At 38.9% G+C, this 15,016-nt stretch overlaps 1 protein-coding gene across 2 annotated transcripts in view; it reads left to right on the top strand.

Moving 5' to 3' along the window:
* Positions 1-15,016, top strand: part of COL4A1 (collagen type IV alpha 1 chain) — a 120,928-nt gene that overhangs the window by 58,271 nt on the left and 47,641 nt on the right. For both annotated transcript variants that reach the window (XM_083855133.1, XM_083855134.1), the window contains exons 3-12: positions 8,596-8,685; positions 8,776-8,820; positions 10,319-10,363; positions 10,473-10,535; positions 10,637-10,690; positions 10,840-10,866; positions 12,175-12,258; positions 12,371-12,433; positions 13,156-13,191; positions 13,734-13,775. In XM_083855133.1, the coding sequence (XP_083711259.1) occupies positions 8,596-8,685; positions 8,776-8,820; positions 10,319-10,363; positions 10,473-10,535; positions 10,637-10,690; positions 10,840-10,866; positions 12,175-12,258; positions 12,371-12,433; positions 13,156-13,191; positions 13,734-13,775 (549 nt within the window). The remainder of the gene's footprint in view (positions 1-8,595; positions 8,686-8,775; positions 8,821-10,318; positions 10,364-10,472; positions 10,536-10,636; positions 10,691-10,839; positions 10,867-12,174; positions 12,259-12,370; positions 12,434-13,155; positions 13,192-13,733; positions 13,776-15,016) is intronic.

Below are 15,016 nucleotides of genomic sequence, written 5' to 3'. Positions count from 1 at the left end.
TAATTCTTTAGAAATGCCATTTCCAACCTGACCCAAAAAAGCAGCACAGTCTCAAATAGTACTGTCTGTCACATACCCCCAAGATATGAGTACCTCATAATGAGAACTTTATTGCAGTCCGTACTGTCTAGGGCCAGCTGCCCATGTTTTTACTATTTATGGAAGAGATTATTTTCTGTAAATATGTCCATGACAAACCTTTGGCAAGAGAATAAAACTTGCATGTAACGTCACATTTCATTCCCGGTCTAGGATCTGAACAAAAATAAATTAAAAAACCCAGAGAAGTTTAAGACCCTTTTCCTCCCCTGCTGTTTCATCTTTAAATGTGAGCCTTTAAACAATGCCAAATGCAAACAAATGCTAAATAATTTTCATTAATGAAGTAGGAAGGGTGTGGAGCATTTTTACCCCTTATATTCTTGGACCTTCAACACTGGAAGTGATTTAATACAATGTGTAATAAAACAAAGGAAGAGTTACTCAGACCTAATGTATTCAACAGATGATTAGAAGGAGTGGGAAATATAGCACCCTTTTGATTCAACCTGTATGCAGGTGATAGAATTTCCTTTTTCTTTTTACAGTGCAAAGACATTTGTCCTTCAGACATCCTCTTCCCATATGGTTCTTTGAGATTCTTCTGTTCCCCTGAGTGACTCTAGCTGATGAGAAGAGGCTCCTTGACCCATGTGCAATAAAAATTTAAAAAATATTTTAAAAAAAAATCGAGAACCTCCTGTACCTTTGTAAAAAGGTTTATGTGACTTCCTTCTGAAGCATCATAAGCTGTGTTTTTGTGTTGGGATTTTTTTCCTTTTTTTGAAAATCAGTAAAAGTTTAAACATAAACACAATGAACGACATACCTTGGTGTTAACTGCCAAACTCTGTGCAGGCAATCTTCCACAGCTGAAGATAAAGTTTAGTTGCTGTCAGTTGTCTTCTTCTCTCCCATTTTCTATTTCTTTACTCCATATACCATACCCTCAATGAATAATGAATGAATAAATATGTACCCCCTCAGCATCCCAGCTACTTCTAGATCTGTAACATTTATCTATGCTGGAATGCAATATCACACAGAGCATACGTGAACCAAAGACATGCAAATATAAGGAAATATTGAGAGCTCAAGATAAAAGTGTACATGGCTCAAGAAATCCTAAAATGTGAACTTTGGGCAGCTGCATTGAAAAAACTGACTACTACATTTGAAAAATGAGGAAAAGCTATGGGTCAAGGAAGAAAAGGAATTACATGAAGAAAACCTCTAAATTATTTAAGGAAGGGCTCTTACTTATAGTTAGTCTAACTGAAATTGTATGATGTTGATAGGAAACCAGTTGCTTGGCACCAGTTAAATTATAGCCATGGTTGGCTTTTAAATGTTAATTTTACTTCACTCATTTTACTTCTTATTCAACCTCTGAATTTCTTTGAGAAAGAAATACACTGTATATCCACGCACTTGTGCACCACTTAAGCACATAGACATATGTAGAGAAAAGGATAATCAAAAATTGTTATTTCTATTTTTATACTCCTGGGAAGCACTTAGCAGCTTCCTGAGGAATGTTCTGTGCAGCCTTTAGGTGCCACACAAATATGCTTTTGCTCTAAGCATTCTTTAGTATTTAGGAGGTAGAGACCCAGGCTCAGTCCCTGAACCTGAAACCTGAAAAGGTCTGTAATTAAATGTTTATATCAATGGAGTCACCACTGGGGGGTTGGCCTCATTTTGTATCAAGCTGCAGAGGTTCCTCAGTGTTGTAAATTCATGTAAATTCAATTTATCCTTGGGATAAGGATACTTCCATAGTAGGAAGAGTTATCCTGTCAGGGAGTGAAAAAACCAGTGAGATTTGGTGATCAAAGTGCCTGCCCTGTGGTATATGAACCTGTATGGCACTGGCTTTTGCACCATAAATAGGTGCTTCCCAGTGTCCTCCCCTCAAAATGCAGCCTGAGAGCACATTTGGCTGTGGTGCTGAGGGAGTGCCATGGGTGAAAGTCACTGGGGAGGGAGCAAGGGGAGAAGGAGATGCAGAATGAGCACCAGGCAAAGAGGTCCTGAGTAAGAGTGCTGTACCCCAGCAGCTGTTGTGGTGGCCCTTTACTGTCATACATACTGTCTGAGTATAATGTAGTGCTTGAAGTTGCTCAGGGCCTCAGCCAGCCTGACTGTGGAGCTCTGCAGGCCATCTGAAACTGTCAGGGCTGCTCCTTCTGCTAGTCATGCCAAAAGTGCTGCACTCATGTTTCCATGGGACTGAGTTCCTTCAGGTGCTTCCTGGCAATGCAAGAATCCAGATTTTGCTGACTCTTCCCCCTCTCTCTGTATTAGTCCCTCTTCCACTCCACATACCATCAGGAACTCAGCCCCAAAACTTCTGGGTGAGCCAAGATCTTTACAGAGCTCCTACACAGATTCTTTGGATGTCTGCAGAGTTATGTTTGTGTAAGTAATTACTTGTTACTTGTGTGGCTCCAGAATTGTATAGCTATGGTGCAGATAGAGTCTGCTGAAGAATGTGCAGTGGGAATTTTGTAATGTTAAACATCCTCAGTGCATTTGAGGACACATGTCCTGTGAGCATATAGCAATAATTCTACTTGACTGATATCCACTTCACACTTTATATAAAATACTGAAAATGGTAAGTGCAGCTGAGGACAAACAGATGACATTTATTGTACATGTTTATTTTATTCCTGAAATATATTCAAGGCCAGTGCTCCCTCTGGTGGTTAAAAATACCATTTTAATAAAGAATTGGCTATTCTCTGTGTCTTCCCTAATGTAACGCTGCGTAACACTGAGCCAATTACAATTCTCTAACACAGGTTTAAAAGAGTGTGGAGAGAAACACTGTGACTTGAGAATGTTACTCAGGTGACACAGTTCTGTTTCCCACAGAGTGCTGTAATTACTGGTTTAATACCCTGGAGCAAATTCATTTGGGTGCTTGCAGTACATGAGCTGAAGGAACAAATACAGAGCCTGCATTCACCTCTCAAGTGGCTGGGGATAGTCTGGGTAGAAACCATGTAGTACATTGCAAGGGTGGTGTCTATTGCTGAGGATTTTATGAGGTCACACTGGAGCATCAAGGTGTGATGACTGTTTTGAGTGGCAGGTTTTCCTATTAACAGTCAGGCTCTTTTTTACTGTTTGGAAACTGCCAAAATGTCAGTTTTCATCTTGAAAAAGTTGCCTTTCTTTGCCAAATATGCCCTTGGTAGAATTTCAGTTCAGTTAATGTTAACTTTGGGGAATAGCACATGCATTTGTGAGAGGAATTCTGGGTTTGTAACACATTTGAGTCAGCAGTGACAGTGGTCTGAAGACAGCCCTCTGGCGAGGCCAAGGATCTGTTCGCTCCTGGCTCAGTTTCCCTTGCAGCGAAGGCACAGCTGAGGAGCTATGGTGGATGAGCTCCAGCAAACCCCACTGCACTGGTGTGAGAAACTGCTCCTGCTGCCATTCCACCTCATGTCCTTGTGTCCTGCTGTGTCCTCCTCACATTGGCTTTGGCAGCTGCCTGGCCACCTGGTGAGCCCCTCAGCTCACAGAGGCCAGACTGAGCTCACTCACTAAAGAAAAGGGAGTAGATTTAGTGAGCTGAACTGGTGCAGTGGAAGCTGAGGGAATCATACCAGGTGCTGTAAAGAAGGGTGAGGTGGCACTGTCCCTTTAAAAGGAGAAGAGCCACCTTTGCTGGGTAGATCAATTTAGCTGCCTTGTGAGATCTTTCCCTTAGACTGTATTTTGTGCCTTTTCAGCTGAAGGACAGACACGTGTCTGTCCTGCTGTTTCAGCTGCTGGGGGATCTCTGGCAGAGGCAAATGTTCAGAAAGGAAGCATCTTTCAAATGGCTTTGGGAAGATGTACACATTGTTATTCACCACGTGCCTGAGTCTCTGGAGAGCCTGAGAACATCATATTTGTACAGACACAGACACCCTGTGAGCCCACCCTTTGGGAAGCGGTTGATTTATATCTATGTTACCAGTCCCTCAAGCCTAAAATCTCCCAGTCCAGCAGTCCCTAGGCAAAGTAATAGGGGAAGTAATTTATAATGGGGTGGTGATTATTTCCTCCCCCTCAGCCCTTGATGTATTACAGCTGAGTCTTCTGAAATTACTTAATTTATGTGACTGTCTTGCATTGCAAACTGCAGTTGTTCCCTGTGCCAAACAGCATTTCATGGCTAATTTGGAAGGGTAGGTGTCAGAAAAAACCATCAGCCTATGCAATTAAGCTCTTAACAGGTCCATGTCTCTTTAGAAGTCCATTCAAATTTAATTTGAACTACCTAAAGCAAAGCTGAGCTAACACAGACATCTTGCTTATTAAATGAGTGCAGTGGTGACTGAGCACTTGCTGTCTTTTTACATAGAACCTCCACATTTTCAGCAGTTGAGTGGCAGAATATTCATTTTTGTGAGCTGAGTAATGTGTTCTCCTTTGTGCTTTCTGACAGCTTGCATTGAATCAGCAGAGGTACAGATGACATGGTTACATCTGTTTTAATTTTTGAGTCTCATGAATTGATTTGTAAGAAGCAGAAGCTCTTTCAGTGTTACTTGCCAAGATTTTGCAGCTGTGAATATTGGAACTTGAACAATACATAACCCTTGCAGTCAGCGTCTCATGCTCGTCATGCATCACAGCTAGAAATCTCAGTGCTGAGCGAAAAATAAGTGGGGTAGCAGTGATGACCTGGTGCTTGCCAATTTATGCAGTGTATGTGCTTAATGAGTTGTAGCATAAATGTAGCACAAGCACTTACTGTTGAGCTGTTTGGCTGGAATATTGAATGAAGAAAGGAACAGGCAGGGAAGCGGGGGAAGGATGTAGCAGGTCAAGTGTTTCCTTGCAAGGGAAGGCATCTTCAGGACATGCTTATGTCTGTTCTGTACAGCATAATAAGTGATAGCTTCTTCTGATCTTGAAGTTTCAAGTAAGCCACTTTAGGTAGGAAAGCATCAGTATAGCATTGTTGTTACCTCTGTGATCTGTGGGGTCTGATCTACTCAGTGACACTAGGATACCCTTCAGTCGTATGACTTTACAGGTTAAAGATGGTAGAGTTTCTGTACTCTGATACTCTGATAGAATTTTACTGTAATTTAGTGTAGTATCACTGATGCAAAAAAATATGATGGAAGTTTGTACCAACTCAAGCAGGAATACTGAAGTAAAAGCTTTATTTGTTAGTCCTTACAAATACTGGCACCATTAGTTTTCTAAGGCTGTTGTACAAAGAGGAAGACTGATATGTGGACTAAAGAAAGGGACTGGAACCCAGGAGACATGCCGAAGTCTCTTACTGGGTCTTGGTGGAATAGGTTGCCCTAACTTCTCTGAGCATCCATGGGTGACATGGAGGAGTTAAATCCCATTAATTGTGTAGCCTAAAACTGCAGAAATTTGGACTTCTTACACAATACTTAGTTTGGACTATTTACCCTGAACTTACTTTGCAGTAAAATCAAATGGGAAGGCAGAGTAGAGGGAGAGGTGTTTGCAGTGTCTAAGTCCATGATTTCCTGTTGGAATAAGCAGCCGAGGTGGCAGAAACCTCTCACACATGCAGTCTCTTTTATGTTTCCTTACTTCCCTCTTGCAAAAAAGATGAGCTCAGTTCCAGTAAAAGAAGTCATGAGTCTGCAGGCTTTGGGGTGGTACAGACCTCCACATACTCAGGAGTTATATTTTCCAGGCTTTGGAACACCCAGTACCTTGACTGGGTGTCCAGAAGTTCTGGACAAATAGTCAGTTGTTTTTCTTTTTGGCCTAACAGTTTAAGTCGGAAAAATAAAAATGTTTCCAGGGAAACCTGAATGTATCTTAGCTCAAAGTGGCTTGTTATGGTCTCAGCTCTGCTCCTCCAGCTGTTTTACCCCTCAGACAGGGCAGCCTGGAAGGTTGAAGATAGCCTTAAGAGAATTGACTATAGTTGCCTTAGAAGTTGTCAGTTTTTATGTATTTTAAGCCTTCAGATAACTTTCTTGGCCAGCTGAAGCTTACCCTTAGTCAGTGATTTACAGGCAAGTTAAGGCCCTTTTACAGTTCCAGAGTGGTCTAATGGAGCCTTAGACCAAGTGAAAATCTGATCTGTAAACCTCAGTTTTAACTTTCCTTAACAATGGAGGAAAGACTATTTTTCTGTGTTGCAGGGTGCAGTGGTTCCAAGTGTGGTGAAATTCTCAGGGGCAGGACTTTGAGTGCAGAAAGTATCAGCCATATTACATGTTACCGTTGTGAGTCACATAGGTTACACATGAAGCATATTTCTCTTTGCGTGTCAAAATAACCCTTTTTTCTTCTCATTTGCACATGTTGCACATTCCTACAGCAATGGAAGTATGTGCAACCCTGTTGTATGCACCTGAGTGTCTTCTCCTTCCTTAGCCTATCATGCAGCAGGTCATGAGAGCAAGTGGTCAGGGTTCAGTCCGAAATTCTGGCCTGAATGATATAACAATTGATTTTGTAGAAGTATGCTTGTGACAGAAGGGCAAATCAGCCAGTCAAAGTATGGGTTTATGTAATTTTTTAAACTTTACAGATGTATTTCAGATTGCTCATTATTTCAACATTCATTCAGAGTCTGCATTGTGATGCGTTCTTTCTTAAAATATTTTTCAAAACAATTTTAGTTACTTTAGAACTTGGACTTTGTACCTCTACAACTGACATAGAAGAAACATATTTCTACAGCTGTTCTGATGTTTGCTTTGCTTTGTTTTCTGGTCTAATACACTGCTTCAGATTTGGCTCAAACCAAATAATTCTCAAACCATGATAAAGAATATTGGGAATTAAATAGAGGACATCATGCTATTTCAGCACTTCAAGGAAAAACTGAGTGTTTGCCTCAGAAAGTACTCTTTTACTGAAAAGAAATATTTTTGTGGGAAGATGGAGAGGACAAGCAGCTGGATAATTTTTTTCTGTCAGGAATTTTTAATAAATGAATGTTATTTTGATTTTACTTTCTTGTTCTTTTATCATCTCAGTTACAGTTTTCTCCCTTCCTCCTTGGCCCTGTTCTTCATACCCATCAATAATGTCCCTTCGCCCTTGTCTCTTCATTTTAACAAAATCCTGGAAAAGGAACTAAAAGACAACATCAACCCAGTAACTCCACAAATCTTCCAATTCCTCTCATCTTCTGACACTATAGCACCATGTCTCCTGGTTATCACTCAGTTTCCTCTGTCTGCATGTCATAACTTTTTCTTTGCAAGATGCCTGTTATACTTCCTGAACAAATGAGCGCTCCAAGACTCGGATGTTCTGATGTGTGCTCAGTCCTCAGCTGACCTCTAAGTAGCCTGCATATTTCTGGGAATCTTTGTTCTGAGCAAACAGGAGAAAAGTTTATTGTTTATTGCCATCCTGAAGTCAAATACTAAATTGGTTGTTAATTACAAGTTGCAATTTCATCTCTCACTGTTTTACTCAAAACCCTTAAGTCTCTTACGTGTTTTGAACATTGTTAATTTTATTTTCTTTTTGCCATCATTTAAAAAATTGCTGTGTTTTGAATTTCTAAAGCAGGTGCCATGTTTTTAGCTGTTTTCCAAGCTTGTAAAACTTCTTTTCACAGTTTCGTACTAGCATTTTATTCATCCAATATTCCCGCAGTTTTTGATAGTATGAAGTGTTTCTGCTTATTTCACATCAGATCTTGAAAGGACAACTCTGGTTACTTCCTGCAAGGAACCAGTGGCTTTTGATTTGCTCTTTCCAGGAACTGACATACATAAATTTTTCCCCCTCTCCTGATGTGTAGATTTTGCATCATTTATTCAGATAATGTTCCTTTTGGTTTCACTGGGAGTCCAAATATAGTTGAATACATAATAGCTGCAATATTGATCTAGAGTATGGATATGTTTTCTGTCTCTAGATTTATCTGATTTAAATACCTTTGGAGTTGTAGGGAGAGGGGTAGCATAGGTGTCCCATATAGCATGAAAATAGAATCAAAAGGATGACGCATACAATTTTGTGTTCAGCTTCTTGGGAAGATCTTGAAGCACCCTGTCTCTGAACCACCCTGAAATTCAAGTCTGAGTGACAAACCTGGTCTCCAAAACCTGCTGTCGTGAGTTGAGTATAAGAAGACTGGTATTTACCATTCATACACTAATTGACCCAACAGTGGTAATTGTGGTTTTCAGAAAATTAGCTGCTGATTTGGGCTGTTAGATTTTCTACTGGAATTTAGCAGCATCTCTGGAGGAATGCAGGTCGGTTTTATTAGAGGGAAAGTGACCTTCCTGTTACCAGGAGAATAAATCTGCTATGAAGAGTGCTATCCAGAAAAAAAATGGTTTAACTAATATTTAAAGAGTGCTTTTCTGTTATGCCACACTGAGCCCCTGACAATCTATTATTGAACCATAAATATTTCTTTATTTATAATAATCCTTCTTTCAAGCACCAACATGAACTCTTAGCTGTCACATGTAGCTTTTTACCACTTAACAGGTTCCATGAGCACTGAAATGGGATATGTGAGTAACTTGAAGAAGGAGCTTCAGTTGTGTAGTTGCTAATTAGTTTTTTCTTCTACAGGGAGAAAGAGGCTTGCCGGGACTGCAGGGTGTGATTGGGTTTCCTGGAATGCAAGGTCCTGAAGGTCCCCCTGGGCCACCAGGGCTTAAGGTAAGAAGTTAAACTTAGGTATTCAAAACAATCAGATTTCTCTAAACTGTTGTCCCAGGAAAAGATAAAGCTTTCTCATTTACTTTTCAGGGTGATACTGGAGAACCAGGACTGCCAGGAACAAAGGGAACCAGAGTGAGTTTTGTCCTACTTTCTTGCAATTCTGATGTCTTTGGGTATGGCTGCCTTCAAGTGCAAGAGGAAGTCTCTGAGTTAATGAATGACATCCCCTTGAGCTGCACAATAATTTCAGAATTCTCACTTTTACCTTTGAATTCTTTTTGCATTGGACAGCCAGTACCTTTATTAATTTGCATTGTTACCTGATACTTATCACTGTGTCAACAGCACTGGTTTTAACATGCCTCTGATATCTTCCTGACATACCAAAAGGCTTTTTTTCAGAATGAACCAACCATATTTCCTTCTACAAAATTCTCCTTTATATTTGCCATCTACCCTTGAAGCACTCCAGCAGAGAACCTGACACAGTCATGAACACTTATGTACTAAAAACATACAGAGCAAATTAAACCCAGGGACAAAGATTTCTTAACTTTGCTAGAAGAGGCTCTGAATATCTGTGATCTTCCTGTTATCATTTCTGTTTAATGAGGCACTTATATAGCACTTATTTTAGTGGATGATATTCACTAGGGCCATGCCTGTTGGGGTTTTGTGAGGTGCTAAGCTGTTTCTGAAAATTTTCACATTTCCTAATGTCATGATGAAGAGGATTCAAATGACTTGGCCAGTAACGATGCATACATTTTCAGCTATACCTTCTTGTTCACAGATTCTCAAAATGCCATCTCAATTTTGTTCTCCATTTGCCTGCAGTTGCTGCAGCAAATAGAATTGACTGAAGTAGCTGCAGTTTATGAGGCGTTACAGAGGTAGTCTGCTAGATCAAGAAATACATATTTTAAACCATGATGTTCATGTTGACCTGAGGTATTCTGAGTGTTAATGTAAATTGGCACCTCCTGGCAGATATATTTGTTTGCTGCAGAGTAAGTAAAATGTATTTTAGAATTATAAAGTTTTGAAAGAAGCAAATACACTAACTGAGCTCAGGATTCCCATGCATCTTTTCTGCTTCATAATACATGTTTTAGGAATTGCTGCATGGATAAGTAAGAGATAGGATGAAAATGATGTGCCAACTTAAATGTCTGATTCATGACACTGAAAAGCTGTTCAAGGAGAAAGAATTATATCAGCCTGACAGGATTTTTGATAAGAATGAATTGATACACTGATGAGTATGAAAGACAGAGAAGCATCTTTATGGTGTGTTAACATTATCTTTTGCTATGAAGACATGCCTACAGTGAATTACATTTTTGGAACTATGTGAGAAGGGAACACCTGTGCATTCCCTTGTACCTCTACATGAGGCTCTGATCTAGTTCCCACTGCTTAAAAAGTTAAAGAAATATAGAAGGTTGCTTTCAGTTGTTCATTACTAAGGTGACATATTTGAAAGGTTTTGAAGATAAGAGCTATTTTGCCAAGGAAGTTTAAATGTTACTGATTTTTGTTGTCAGTGTTGGAGATGCAAATTGGGCTGCATCTTGTCCTTGCTGTTTTGCGGATTTGTCATTTCAGTTTGTGTTTTTCTCAATTGCAGGGCCCCCCAGGAGTATCAGGCTTTCCAGGAAACCCAGGCCTTCCTGTATGTATGAAGTATATATGTTTTTACAAGGAACATCCAACTTTTAGTTGTGACATCTGACCTGGATTATTCCTAATATTGCTAATTTCTTTACTTTCTCTTCATGTAGGGCATTCCTGGACAAGATGGCCCTCCTGGTCCACCTGGTATTCCAGGATGTAATGGCACAAAGGTGACATTTACATATATTTATAACAGCATCTCTGTGTTGAAATAAAAACATCCCTCAAGCATATGTTCTCTAAACAAAACCAACTTCTCTGTTTCCCTTAGGGTGAAAGAGGTCCAGTAGGTCCCCCAGGTTTACCAGGACTGACTGGAAGTATAGTAAGTAGATTCTTTCCTGTTTGATTCATGTTTTTTCAAGGCTGACTCTCGAAATTCATATATAACTATAGGAAATTGTATTGAGTTTAAGATGTAATATATACAACATTGAGGAGCAGTAGCAACAAATATGTCTTTTTTTTTCACAGGGACCTCCCGGACCTCCTGGAATGAAGGTACATTTTACTCTAAGTGTATTTATATCCTGCTTCTAACAATAAGGATTTGTGTGCTCTCTACATCCTTTAAGACTAGCAGCAGTCTTTATTTAAGGACTGAAAAGCTGTATTGGCTTTTTCACTTTGTACTCTGTTTTGCAACCCCACTAAAGAAAGACAGTGGGTTGACCTCCATACTTAATAACAATTGAACATATGTGTTGTTCCATGCAGGTCTTAAAAGGGTAATTATTATGTGGATTACAACAGAAAAGGACTAGTACATATCATTAGTCATGTATAAACAGTGTGATTGCCATCCAGTTGTGTATAAAGATTTAGATAGGTTTTATGATTCAAACATTTGGTTTTATATTGGCATTTTTTTTTAATCTAAAATGTTTCGTGTGGGTAATGTTTGTGGGAGAAGGTCCTGTACCCCACAGTATGGGAATCACCCAATACACACTAGACAGTTTTCTTAAAGAAAAGAAATCAGATTAACTAACTAGGCATCTGAGTGCATTTTGTGAACTGGAGAATGAAACATTGAATGACATCTGAGAGCCTTTTGTCTTTAAAATGATCAGATTTTATCAGGAACTGGAAGTTAAATATAAGTCTAAAAATAATCTCAAATTGTAATGACATGACAACCCAAGTTATTAAAATGTCCATTTTTCTTACTCTCACATGGAAAGAACTGACTCATTCTAGAAACACGGAAGTACTCAGATGTTTCTTCCCTAGGCATGTATGCATAGGTACAGAACTGAAGTAAAATCACTTACAGTATTGTAACTTTGTACTAAAACACAGGAAAAATGGGATTTCTACTCTCAAAAGAGGGTATGGATAGCAATCAGAATAGTTACCTGAAGTAAGTGTGTTCCTTTCCTGAAGAAAAAGAACACCATAAATGGCTTTTATGTCAAAATTAGGTGTAAGCATGAAGATCTCAGTGAGGGAAAGAGATTGGGAGGTTGCCACTTCTCTCAGCAGCCAGGTCAGATGCTCCAGTTCTGTAGTGACACTGCAGTAGTGGTAGATTTCATGGAGAAATCATTCTGACTACCATTACAATACAGGAAATGAAGTATGAAAATAGGTTTGGTACTGGAATCTCTTCAGGTGGCTTTAGAATACATTTGGCAATTAAGGTCTTAACTTTTAATATGTCTATGTTTTAGCTGAATTAAAAGAAATAATTTTTTTAAGGTCAGCTTTCCAAATGATTCCAAAGTATGCATAGATACAACTTTCCTCTCCTGGTGGGTTTACATGTATTTGTATTCATATTCAAGACTTACTCTTTTCTTATTATAGGGAGATCCAGGTGAAGTGATTGGTCTTATAAGTCCTGGTGTGCTAAAAGGTGAAAAAGGGTTTCCTGGCCAACCTGGACTGCCTGTAAGTTTAAATTATGTTTGAATAGCAGTGAGTTTCAATTAAAATTATATCAGTATCATGAAATTGCCATGTAAGTATCACTTTCTTATGACACCATTTGAATTTTTCATAGGGTCCACCTGGAGCTTCAGGGTTTCAGGGACCAATGGGACCACAGGGTCCTCCTGGAGAGCCAGTAAGTTTCCTTTCATGGTGATTTGCACTTCTCTTATAGGTCTTTATTTCAGAAATGTTCTAGAAGGTGTGTCTAGTGGGTCTTGGTTGGGATTTGGGAAATATAACATGTGGTTCGAGGCTTCATGTTCAGCCTTCTGAACTCTACCATGGCAGAAATTACTGGGCAACACAAGTTTTCAGTAGTAGCTGCTCCTTCCCTTCCCTTCCCTTCCCTTCCCTTCCCTTCCCTTCCCTTCCCTTCCCTTCCCTTCCCTTCCCTTCCCTTCCCTTCCCTTCCCTTCCCTTCCCTCTCCCTCTCCCTCTCCCTCTCCCTCTCCCTCTCCCTCTCCCTCTTGGAGGGTGTTATTGTGAGGGAGAGACTGTAACTGTTGGTCCTTCTTTCCTCTCTTCCCCAATTTAATTTATAGAAAATAAACTACATACCAAGCATCCAGATCAAAATCCAAATGTTTGCTGAGTTATTCTTATGGATAGCAGCACTTAGTGCTACCGTGGAAGCACATTATCATCTATCTGTTATTATATAATAATTCATGAGATATCTCAAATTCTCTTTGTTACTATTTTTTTATTCTAGAGTTGTGAATTATGCACAGCAAGAGCAAATGAAATTGCTGGGTTTAATGAAAAGATCTGGCTTTTTGCTGTTTTCATAGAATAAGGCATTATTCCACTTGGTGTACTTTATACATGTGTGGGCTAAAATGCATTGTCTTGTAGGGTCCCCCAGGGCCACCAGGACTTCCAGGCGAGAAGGTAAGATTCTTTAACACAAATATTAAGTCCATTTGTTTATTTATTTTGCATCCCAGATCCTCAAAACTCTGGAAACTAATGGTCCTAAAGGTGTGAGTTTTTCTATATTTTGGGTTCTATTTCGGTATCTTAATGAACACCATAAAGAGAGATTTTTACCACTTTGTTTTTTCAAATTTGTCTAGCCCTGTTATCTCATTTGATTAAATCAGTAGCAATTAGAGCATTCTATGGTTATTTGAATTAATTTTAAACTGTCAGCATTTTCACCAAAATGTTGGGTAAAAGAGCATATTGACAATAAAATTATCTGTTGAATTTCAATCCATTATTTCACAAGTTGCTATGACACAGGGCTTAAAAAAACAGCAGGGAAGTTAGGACATGATTATCTGTTTCACATATGTATTTAAAAGACATATTCTGTCTTTTATATTCTCCCTTTGCACTTGATGAGTACATAATGCCTTAGTATGTTTATATATATGCATGCAAGCACTGGAGAAAAAAGTTGACTAAGTCTGCGTAATTTACATTTTCAGGGCTACATGGGCTTGGGCTTTCAAGGTCCCAAAGGTGAAAAGGTAGGTCTCTTGTAAACTTCTAGAGAAGAACTGTCAGAAATATTCTTGATACTTTGTTTTAAATAAAAAAAAAAATCTCTCGAAGTCAATCAATGGAGAAAATCAACAGTGTAATTTTTGGAAGATTTGAGTAAATCTGTAACTTACACCTAAATGAGCAAAAGTCATGAGCAGCTACAGACTTCTTAATGGTGATGCTATACCTGACATTAATTTAGGTCACCATCCTGTTTTCAAGCTGTGCCTGGAAAGCTACTTTAATTTCCAGTAGGCAGATCTGGAAACATTTATTCTGTATATTAGTACTCACCATGAGATTTTTTTTTTAAAATCAGTTAATTCTAAGGGATGAGATTTAATGTGCTGTTCAGAATGATCAGAATTAATTGTTGTAGGACTCTAAGGCCTGTCTGCCTTATTTTGGTTTGGTAATAAACACATTTGAAGCAGATCTTTCAGTTGTCCCCTTTTATTGCATTTTGACACAACCAGGAAGAGGTTTCAAAGCACACAGAGTGGTTTACTTTTGAATGAATCTAAGCCAAAAGATGTGCTCCAGGATCCCATTTATTCTCTTAATCAACATCAAATGGGAGGTAATACATGTCAGCTTTAATCTGTTACCTCTCACATTGAAAGGTCTAAGCTTAAACTGCCTTATGTTGTGTTTCTGGGAGCCAAGAACTGCATGCATTCGAGGGCTATTCAAAATGTGTCTGAGCACTTCTCCAGGAGCTTTTCATGAGTGTCATTGACAGAGGGCTTTTGGAGTATAAGTAAATTATATTACTTAGATAGTTTTTTTATTTTTTTTAACCACCACCCTATTAATAGATTTTGAGTCAATATTCCTAATGGATAGAATTTTTTGCAACATGAGACATTGTTGAAATTAATTTGTTATCATGAAATTTATTGAAAAATGTTGGAGAAGATGACATAGAAGTGTCTGGAGATTTCCTGGACTGCTCACATTTATCTGTAGCAAAAGATAAATGGTATCACTGTACATTACTGCTTAACAGAAATTTATGGAGTCTTTTCAGAGGTGTTTTACTGGTAAAGATAGAGCTTTTGCACTATAGAAGGAGATGAGGCTCTGACCCTGCATTGGACACATGCACACTAAAAGGTCATCCACAGTTATCATCCTGAAGTTGTCTTTTATGGACCTCTATGAAGTTTTTGGAGCACTGTAAACTTTGGGTAACATTTTCCTTTAGCCATTGACTTTCTGTACC

The sequence above is a fragment of the Zosterops lateralis genome (assembly GCF_965231275.1).
Source record: "Zosterops lateralis genome assembly, chromosome: 2".
Classification (NCBI taxonomy): domain Eukaryota; kingdom Metazoa; phylum Chordata; class Aves; order Passeriformes; family Zosteropidae; genus Zosterops; species Zosterops lateralis.
Note: the sequence above shows the minus strand (reverse complement) of the source record. Positions and strands in the feature narration are given on the sequence as shown.